At 43.3% G+C, this 10273-nt stretch overlaps 1 protein-coding gene across 2 annotated transcripts; it reads right to left on the bottom strand.

Moving 5' to 3' along the window:
• Positions 1–3659: 3659 nt before the first annotated feature.
• LOC130520945 (protein NLRC3-like) lies at positions 3660–9782 on the bottom strand. Of its 2 annotated transcripts, XM_057024631.1 has the most exons (4): positions 7965–9782; positions 6863–7038; positions 6101–6274; positions 3660–3795 (listed from the first exon to the last, which is right to left on the bottom strand). In XM_057024631.1, the coding sequence occupies exons 1-2, from the start codon at positions 9746–9748 to the stop codon at positions 6915–6917; spliced, it is 1908 nt and encodes a 635-aa protein (XP_056880611.1). In that variant the 5' UTR covers positions 9749–9782; the 3' UTR covers positions 3660–3795; positions 6101–6274; positions 6863–6914. The 2 variants fall into 2 exon arrangements, with proteins under 2 accessions (XP_056880611.1, XP_056880610.1); XM_057024630.1 differs by lacking the exons at positions 3660–3795; positions 6101–6274 and adding an exon at positions 6597–6752.
• Positions 9783–10273: the final 491 nt, after the last annotated feature.

Here is a 10273-nt window from a genome sequence, read left to right as displayed (position 1 = left end):
GAGCCGCGTCCGGGCTGGAGACTCGCTGATGCTGCGCTGACAACCACCGTCAGTGACAAGCTAGCGAGAGTTAGCTCACGAGACCGGAAACTAGCGACAGGAACCGGAAGTAAACAAAGGAGCAGACAACTTTGCGTTCAAGTTTCAAATATGCAAATAAAGAGTAAAATAAAAAATACATTTAAAGGATATATGAACATGTGACTTAATAACATATGAAAGAGGATATATGAACCTATGATGTAATAACATATGAAAGAGGATATATGAACATGTGACTTAATAACATATGAAAGAGGATATATGAACATGTGACTTAATAACATGAAAGAGGATATATGAGCATGTGACTTAATAACATATGAAAGATGATATATGAACATGTGACTTAATAACATATGAAAGAGGATATATGAACATGTGACTTAATAACATATGAAAGTGGATATATGAACATGTGACTTAATAACATATGAAAGAGGATATATGAGCATGTGACTTAATAACATATGAAAGAGGATATATGAGCATGTGGTTTTCCCACTATAACACACACACATACACACATCAGTATCATTGTTCCAAATCCTGTTTTCTTTTTCTGCCAGCTCTTCCTCCAGCGATTACCCCGCATCTTGCCCATGTCCCGCCCTGCTGGGATGGAGCGTTACCGCGGCGATCCAGCTCAGTGGGCTACATTGCCTCGGCTGAGGAGTACGACAGTGTGAAGTCCCGCAGTGAGCTGATGTTTGAGAAACAGTCTGGGAGACACGGACTGGTGACCCGAGTCACACACGCTGCCAGTACGTTTCCAGAAACATTTAAACACATGAGATATAGAAGCATAAGTAGCTTCATTTGAGTTCTGAGCTTTGGTGTCTGTGTGGAGCTGTGAAACCACAAGAAGAGGGAGGAGCCATCAGCTGTACGCAGAGATCAAGCCAGCTGTGGATGGAGCCACTACATCATTAAACACATGCGCAACAAGAACGACTACAATGAGCTCAGATGGTTCAAACAGAGTCCTCAACCCAAAGTCTGATTTAAAAAGATCAAAAGTGGCGTAAATGTCTGGTCCTGACAGGAGAAGGATAACTGGAGCGGCATCGCTCGTACAGTAGACCGACTCTGCCTCTTCCTGGTTACCCCGGTGATGACCTTTGGCACCGTAATCATCTTTCTGAGGGGAATCTGAAACCAACCTCCTCATCTGCCCTTCAAAGGAGCCCCGCATGACTCCAGAGAGGAGAACCCACGCCTGCTGTGATGCACACACACAGCCAGGGCTTTTTCCATCGCCATCGTTTCTCTGGGGGAAATGTTGCATTTCTTTATCTTCATAACAACAAATCTTTAGTTTGTTCTATAGGAGCTCCATATGTTTAGTGTCAAAGACTTCTTAGATTGTGTTCATTACTGGCACATAAAGAAAAATGCTTTGATTTTACTAAAGTGACACAAACCCATCTCAACACTGTTTTTTATATGCTCTATATTATTGTGCGTAGTCTGTGTAACTGTTGTGCTTTATTTCTGCTGGCTTCTTTAATGGGATGTAAACCAGCCTGACATAATACCAGTTGAGTACTTTATTTGATGTTGCCAAAGGTTTAAAAACAGCCTGACAGAATAAGAAATTGTGAAAATTTAGAGGATGAATTATACCTGGTGGTATCTGATCTTGAACAGCAAATTTTATAGGGAAGTGAAATAATGTTTGGACCTCTTATCAGGCAAAGAGAAAGTTGTTAAGAACTGCTCTAAAAACACCACCTCAGGGGGACTATATCCAAATCTCTCCGTTTACTGATGGGGCGTTGAAACGTCAATACGCGGATTCATACATTTAGAACTGGACGTTGCACCAGAACTGGAAGCGCGGACTGATACATTTTTAACAGCGGTCCTGCTTTAGCCCTCCGGGGCTTAATAACAAAATATGAAAAATACGAAAATTTTAATTTTGGAAACATTGTTGTCGGTTGTTCACTTGCCGGCTTTTGCAAAATTGCTAAATACGCGCTAGCATGCCTGTTTTAAGCTATCGTAGCGGTATGTTTTACCATGCCTGCGCCCTATAATCCGGAGCGCCTGATGTATGTGTTAAATACAGAAATAGCACCCGTAACTGAGGCTGCACCTTTTAATACGGTGCGCCCTTTGGTCGCGAACATACGGTATATAGAACATAGGGCACGTTTGTGCGTGATATCACTCCGCGTCTGCGCAACGACCACAACCTCCTATCTTTAGTATTGCTGCGCCAACTGGTGGTCTTTTGGCTGAGGATAACGGTGATCTATATGTACCTATATGTAGCTATAGCGTCATTGGCCTCCACTCCAGCCACTCCTGGTAGTTCTTCAAAAACACTGAGTTTCTAGTGGATGCACAATCTGTGGAAGCCAACATAGAAACTTCTGAAGAGCCAAAGTTCTTGCAACAAAAATATAGTCCCCAATTAGGTTGTTTTGTTATCACACGACCCAGTCCCCATTATCTTAAGAGAATATAAAAGAATGAGTGGAGACAGAAGAGAGAATGAGACGTTTTTGGGGCGTGTCGCTCTTGATTTAGTGTTTATTTTTGCAGTAAACTTAAAGGAGGCCTTTTCACTTTATGTTTGATTCTATTTAAGCTGATATTCCATTCTTGACATCTTTAAATTTACAGTATTCATGGGAGATTTATTTGGTCATTTTGCTTCTTTTTATTTCCTATTTCCCACATTTATTATTGTTTTTATTAGATTGCAATAAATCCTATAACATTGAACAGACTGACTAAAGTCAAATGACCTGCGGTTCCCACCGATAGCCGTCATTCTGATGGGTTTTTGCTGGCTGCAGCTGAAATATTCCAATGCTCCATGTCACAGAGACAGTAAATACTAAACCCTAAAGATTCTGAAGGCATGATGTAAAATAGTAATGTATAATACAGACATTTGAAGAGACAATTAAGAGAATGTTTCCATGCTTATAAGAGTGGCCGAGGAGCCATTTAGAACTTTATAAAGATGCATTGTGTGATACCAGGAACTAATTTAACTTCAAGGTGAAGCTGCTTCTGCTTTGTCGACCATCGACTGATCTCCTGAAAGTCCACCACCGCTTTTTAAAAACTGAATTTTTCATCTATGGAGGGAGTAGACGGCAGATGTTTCCACAGATGCTCTTCACCAGTGGTCAGTGAGTGATGCAGCAGATGAGCGGGAGTTGACTGGCTACCACCAGAAATGTCTCAATGTCTCCAGCCCATAGTGTGGATTCTCTACGAGATCAGACAGCAGCTTCACTCCTGAATCCTGCAGCTGGTTCCCACTCAGGTCCAGTTCTCTGAGATGGGAGGGATTGGACCTCAGCGCCGAGGCCAGAGAGCCACAACTGATCTCTGATAAGGTGCAGTATTCTAATCTGAAAAATGCAGGATGAGGTTATACGGTGCAGGTCTGCATGTTATCTTCGTCAGTACTAAACCTACGTTAGTTCTTAGTTGGGTCAGACCTGAACTCACGATATTACAAGGAATTTTTTAATGTGGTGCATCACAGCAGTGTTGAGAACAGCCTCACTTCACCATCTTAGCAGCTGGTATATAGGTAGAAAAATGAAGACTGACCTGAGCGTCTCCAGTTTACAGTTTGGACTCTCCAGTCCAGAACAGAGCCGCTTCACTCCTGAATCCTGCAACGGGTTGGAGCTCAGGTCCAGAACCCTCAGATGGGAGAGGTTGGACTTCAGAGCTGAGGCCACAGAATCACAGCTGGTCTCTGATAAACTGCAGTCACTTAGTCTAAAATAACAATTATTTTGAGAGAAGACAAATAAAAATCAACATGTACCAGAGCAAAACACAGCTTACAAGCAACAAACCTCTGGTCCTGCACCGGCTTATCTGCCGTATGTTCCTATTTTGGGTTCTTTCAGGGCGGTTGGACAAGATCTACAGCGTATGTAAAGTGTGTGTAGGTCAAAATACCTTCCAAGTTTGTGAGACCACATTTCTCAATAGCACTCAACTCTTGTCAGGAGTTGGGACAAAGCGACCCACTCCTGACAGCTTGTGGGCGATGCTGCAGCGACCCTGCAATCCCTACACTCTCTGGTGAAACCAAATCCAAGGTTTTAGACACTGCTGGATGCTGGAAGGGTGGCTATAGTCTGGACGCAGAGTTCCCCTGACTGCACATTTCTCCAACAATGATTGGCAGCTGGTGTCACTTGTTCTCCAGATGAGAGAAGGAAAGAGAGCCCCCCCACAGTGTGTTTGATTGCCCCACTGCAAGCTCAATGCTGCCAGAAAACATTGCAGGAGCATCAATTCCCCTCAGGGCATCAACAAGGAGCTCAGGAAAAGGTGCAGCTGCCACCTACTAGAGACAAGCACACTGAGCTGAGATTCAAAGCCCTCTCCTCCCAAGAGAAGAGCTTGTTTGTTGGAGGCTCTTCTGGGCGATACCTGGTGCCACAGCTCCAGCTCAGCCCGTCTCTGGAGCTGAGGTGGAGCTTAGCAAGTTTCATGGTTCTCCACCACTTCCTCTCGCTGAGGACCTTCTCAGCTGGTGGTTTCTGCTCCACCTTCCAAGTTGAGCAGGTGATACTTCTGCATTCCTGCCACCAGTGTCTCTGCAGAAAGAGTCTTCTCTACTGTTTTATATTAGATTGTAGAAAATTAGGATTTTTGGTTGATGTCTTAGATGTTGTTGACTAAGAGCAGGTTTTCCTTTAATAACATAGAAAGATTCGATGAGAAGAGCAAATGTATTATTTTATGAGCTACTTCCACTACTATTATATACACATACTTCCATATTGTCTTAGATTGCAAGCTGCATTTATTGCATCGTTCATAGAAAGTCATATTTGTGAGGAGAAAAACTCCAATAAGGTCATTTTCTTTAATGATCATTACAACAGAAGGAGGCGATGAACAAACAGATTTATCTAAATATTTGTGAAAACTTGTGGATGGAAACATTTTTAAAATGGTTGCATTGTGTAGAATCGGTGCAGAATCAACTTGTTGACTTCTGATTTGGACTCCAATGGAAGTGAGGTGCAACAATTGTGGATGCTGAAAGCTTCAGATCTTCATGAAGGTTTCTGTGGTTGGACTGACCTGCTGCCCCTTTAAGAGGGAGGCAGGTTTGGGCTTCTGGCTGGAATGAAGCCACCTCAGATGAGAATGACTGCAGGCTTTCAGTACCAAGGTTTAACAGGGTGCTCACTTCACACTTGGGCTTTTCTCTTTTTTGGGATGGCTTTTCTCAGTAGAGAAGGGGCATGGCACACTGCAGCAGCTTTCTTTTGGGGTTTCTAGTTTTCCTTCTGATCTTTAAAAGACAGGAAGAACCATTTTTGATTGGTCTGAATGTTTGGGCGGTTTTGTGGCCAGCCTAAAATAAAACAAGACAAATCTACAACTGATACTTCCTTTCTAGTCATTGATGACCATCCTCACATGGGGCAGATTTCCACAACCAATTTAATACTGCAAATCTGTCCTGTGTGGTCTTTTTTCTGAGAACTGTAACACTACGTTTATAACAAAGATCAAACATGTAAACAGTTATTGTCTAACTAGTTACACCTGGGAAAGTACTGGATCATCTCTGACTGACCTGAGAGTCTCCAGCTCACAGAGAGGATCCTGGAGAAAACCACAGAGCAGCTTCACTCCTGGATCCTTCAGCTGGTTCCAACTCAGCTCCAGAACCCTCAGATGGGAGGGATTGGACCTCAGCGCCGAGGCCAGAGAGTCACAGCTGATCTCTGATAACCAGCAGTCACTCAGTCTGGATCAGGAATCATGGCAAGAAATGATCTCTTATTGGAGGAAAAGTCATATTACACTTGCTCAAAATCATCATTTCATTTTATTTCATTATTTAATCAGGGCCCTTGGAGTCAGGAGAGCTCTGGCCCCCCACTGATAAACTGGGATATTACAGCAACAACATAGTTAAAAAGTATCTATAAAATTGACTTTCAATGGCTCATTTAAATTCATACTAAACTTCTCTTCTCCAAAAGTCAATGGAGTTTATCTTGAAGCCTTTCATTGTTTAGTGTTATGTCGAAGATAAAAGAAAGCTGACCTGAGAGTCTCCAGCTTACAGAGAGGATCCTGGAGAAAACCACAGAGCTGCTTCACTCCTGGATCCTTCAGCTGGTTCCGACTCAGGTCCAGAACCCTCAGATGGGAGGGATTGGACCTCAGCGCCGAGGCCAGAGAGTCACAGCTGATCTCTGATAAACTGCAGCCACTCAGTCTGGATAAGGAATCATGGCAAGAAATGATCTCTTATTGGAGGAAAAGTCATATTACACTTGCTCAAAATCATTATTTCATTTTATTTCATTATTCAATCAGGGCCCTTGGAGTCAGGAGAGCTCTGGCCCCCCACTGATAAACTGGGATATTACAGCAACAACATAGTTAAAAATTATCTATAAAATTGACTTTCAATGGCTCATTTAAATTCATACTAAACTTCTCTTCTCCAAAAGTCAATGGAGTTTATCTTGAAGCCTTTCATTGTTTAGTTGTTATGTCGAAGATAAAAGAAAGCTGACCTGAGAGTCTCCAGCTCACAGAGAGGATCCTGGAGAAAACCACAGAGCTGCTTCACTCCTGGATCCTGCAGCTGGTTCTGACTCAGCTCCAGAACCCTCAGATGGGAGGGATTGGACCTCAGCGCCGAGGCCAGAGAGTCACAGCTGATCTCTGATAAATTGCAGTCCCACAGCCTGGAAAAGGAATAAATGGGGCAAATAAAAACACATTTCTAAATCTGAAAATGAAGAGAAAAGCAGAAAATGTAAAGAAATTTAGAAAAGACCAACAGAGGCCTCCTGACCTGAGCGTCTCCAGTCTGCAGTTTGGATGCATCATTGCAGAAGACAGGAACTTTACGTGGCATCTGTCAGGCTTTCGTTCCATCTTAAGCTCAGCTCCCGTAGATGAGAAGGGTTTGACGTCATTGCTGAGGCCACAACTTCCCAATGACTCTTTGAAAGAAAACTACCAGACAGTCTGTTGTGTATGAAACAAAAATAGTGAGTCAAACTTTGGGATTTCTCATCAACTTATCTGAGAATCTACCTCAACACAAATGTAGCTCATTTCCTGGAAAAGCTAAATTCAACACCGTAGAGCAACAGTTTGAACGACCATCAGATCTGAAATGCAACTGAATTATTCTCAACATTTGTCTTATTTTAGAACAGCTCATAATTACTCAATATTTAAAATGATTATAGCAAATGGTTTAAAGAAACGTGCATCTTTTTATCTGTCTATCGGCTCTTTGGATATTTTGCATTTCATCCAATTTGTACGATCGTGCGTCAAGTCTTAATTCAGCGATCCGATCGATGACATCAGAGTCTCTGGTTGCATCGATTGCCCTCAGCTTCTGTTCTATCTGCCTGTTTCCCTTCAAATCATTTTCACTGCACCTTTTGTTGCTAGTGATGAAGTTGCCACCTAACGGGTGTGGAAAGGCTCAAACAACTTTGTGGGTCACATAAAGGCTCCAAACGGAACCGCCACAAAGACCTAAAACACCCATTTAAACCAACGAGGCCGGCTGTTTTTACGTTGAACAAATGAAGCAAAATAGTCACGTGTCATTAGTTAAAATGTGTTTTTCTGTCGTTTGAATACGATGTATACAAACAAACAAAAGTTATTTAATGACATGACAGTAATTTCATGATAGTCAGTTAACTTGTGGCTCCTATTATTCCTGCCTTATGTTGGTTTGTCTGGATTGACCTTTGAACTTATATCCAGCCAGTGTTGAACATTTCTGGATGAATTGTTGTTGTTTTAATTTATGGACGCTGCAATGGAGATAAAGAATTGAAGGAATGACCACTGGAGGGGGTATTGCTACCTGACATGATCCACTCGCTTGATTTAAACGCCGATGTCCGACCCCAAAAATCTTTACTTACTCGGCCTTCCTGCAGTTCCTCACAGCTGGAATCAGGCGACGTCGTCCCTCATCTGAGGTTTTGTACTGCAGCAGGTCCAGCTCATCCAGAACCTCCTCTGACATCTGCAGCAGGTAGGCCAGAGCTGAACAGTGGATCTCTGACAGTCTCCTCTGTGATTTCTTCTCTGACTTCAGGAACTCTTGGATCTCCTGATGGACTGACTGATCCTTCATCTCCATCAGACAGTGGAAGATGTTGATGCTTCTGTCTGGGGAGATTTCATCACTGTTCACCTCCTTCAGGTTGTTGAGGACCTTCTGGATGGTTTCTGGGTGGCTGTTCCTCTGATCCAACAGTCCACCCAAGATCCTCTGATTGGACTCCAGAGAGAGACCATGAAGGAAGCGAACAAACAAGTCCAGGTGGCCATTTTTACTTTCAAGAGATTTCATTAGTGCTCTCCTGAGGAAGTCATCAAGAGATGTGGCTGGATCGTTATTAAACAACCCAACAAACCAGGAAAAGGGGTTTGGTTTTGAATATTTTAGGAACTGATTTATAACCGCTGCGTCTTTCCTGGTGTAACGGTGGAACATGTAGACGGCAGCCAGAAACTCCTGAATGCTCAGATGAACAAAGCAGTAGACTGATTTCTGGAAGATCACACTCTCTCTCTTGAAGATCTCTGTACAAACTCCTGAGTACACCGACACCTCGGAGACGTCCAGTCCACATCGCTCCAGGTCTTCTGAGTAGAACATGATGTTTCCTTTCTCCAGATGTTCAAACGCCAGCCGACCCAACTTCAGAAGGAGTTCTTTATCAGCCTCAGTCAGTTCCTCTGGTCTCTGCTTTCCTCCATACTTCTGCTTCTTCCTCTTCATCTGAACCCTCAGGAAGTGTGAGTAGAGGTCAGTCAGGGTTTTGGGCAGCTCTCCTCTCTGGTCCCTGGTCATCATGTCCTCCAGAACTATAGCAGTGATCCAGCAGAAAACTGGGATCAGACACATGTGGAGGCTCCTGGAGGCCTTGATGTGTGAGATGATTCTCTTGGACAGATCTTCATCACTGAACCTCCTCCTGAAGTACTCCTCCTTCTGGGAGTCAGTGAAGCCTCGTACTTCTGTGATCCTGTCAACACACGAGGGAGGAATCTGATGGGCTGCTGCAGGTCTGGAGGTGATCCAGATGAGAGCTGAGGGAAGCAGGTTCCCCTGGATGAGGTTCACCAGGAGCACGTCAACGGACGATACTTGTGTGACATCAGAGATGACCTGATGGTTGTTGAAACCCAGTGAAAATCTGCTTTCATCCAGGCCATCAAAGATGAACAGAAGTTTCCAGACAGTCAGATCTTCTGCTCTGATCTTCTGTAATGTTGGATGGAAAACATGAAGCAGTGAGAGAAGACTGTGCTGCTCATCTCTGATCAAGTTCAGCTCCCTCCATGAGAGCGGAAGCACCAGACTGATGTCTTGGTTCTCCAAACCTTCTGCCCAGTCCAGACTGAACTTCTGCACTGAGAAGGTTTTTCCAACGCCGGCGACACCGTTGGTCAGAACCACTCTGATGTGTCTCTGTTGCTCAGATAAGACTTTGAAGATGTCCTGGCACTTGATTGGAGTGTCCTGGATGTTCTTCTTGGAGGTTCTCTCAAGCTGTCTCACCTCATGTTGTGTGTCCACCTCCTCACTTTGTCCCTCAGTGATGTAGAGCTCAGTGTAGATCTTGTTCAGCAGGGTTCCACTTCCTGCTTCATGAGTTCCTTCAGTCACATGTTCACATCTTCTCTTCAGACTCATCTTATGACCTTCTATCACCTCCTGCAGATCACCTCCTGAACATAAGTAAACCAAGATTTCCATCTATAATAAATCATCAACACAACTACAAATTCATGACATCACAAATTAAATCTCATATTGAACAGTTTTACTTTGTTTGGGCTTCATTTCAGCATCTCCAGATCTGCTTCCAGATTGTGAACAAGAGGACTCTCCTGGTGGAGCTGACTGGTCCCAGTTTGATAGGATGTGCTCCCCCCTCTCACTATGAAACACATCTCTATTAGTCCTTTGATTTATAGGATGAAAGAACCTGATCAAGACTCAATATTGTTCCAGCATTTATGTCTGAATTCATCTTTCAGTTTAAACCTGATTCTTGTTTCTAATCAACAATATTCTCATTAAGTCTGTAACTATATGACTGTCTGAGGTTTAAGTGTTAAACATCTCCAATAATAAACTCACAATCTGCTGCTGTTAATGTGACTAACAGCTGCCACACAAACACATCATCACGCTTTAGTTTTCTTACATTTTCTC

Source organism: Takifugu flavidus, unplaced genomic scaffold, assembly GCF_003711565.1.
Source record: "Takifugu flavidus isolate HTHZ2018 unplaced genomic scaffold, ASM371156v2 ctg606, whole genome shotgun sequence".
In the NCBI taxonomy this organism is placed as follows: domain Eukaryota; kingdom Metazoa; phylum Chordata; class Actinopteri; order Tetraodontiformes; family Tetraodontidae; genus Takifugu; species Takifugu flavidus.
Note: the sequence above shows the minus strand (reverse complement) of the source record. Positions and strands in the feature narration are given on the sequence as shown.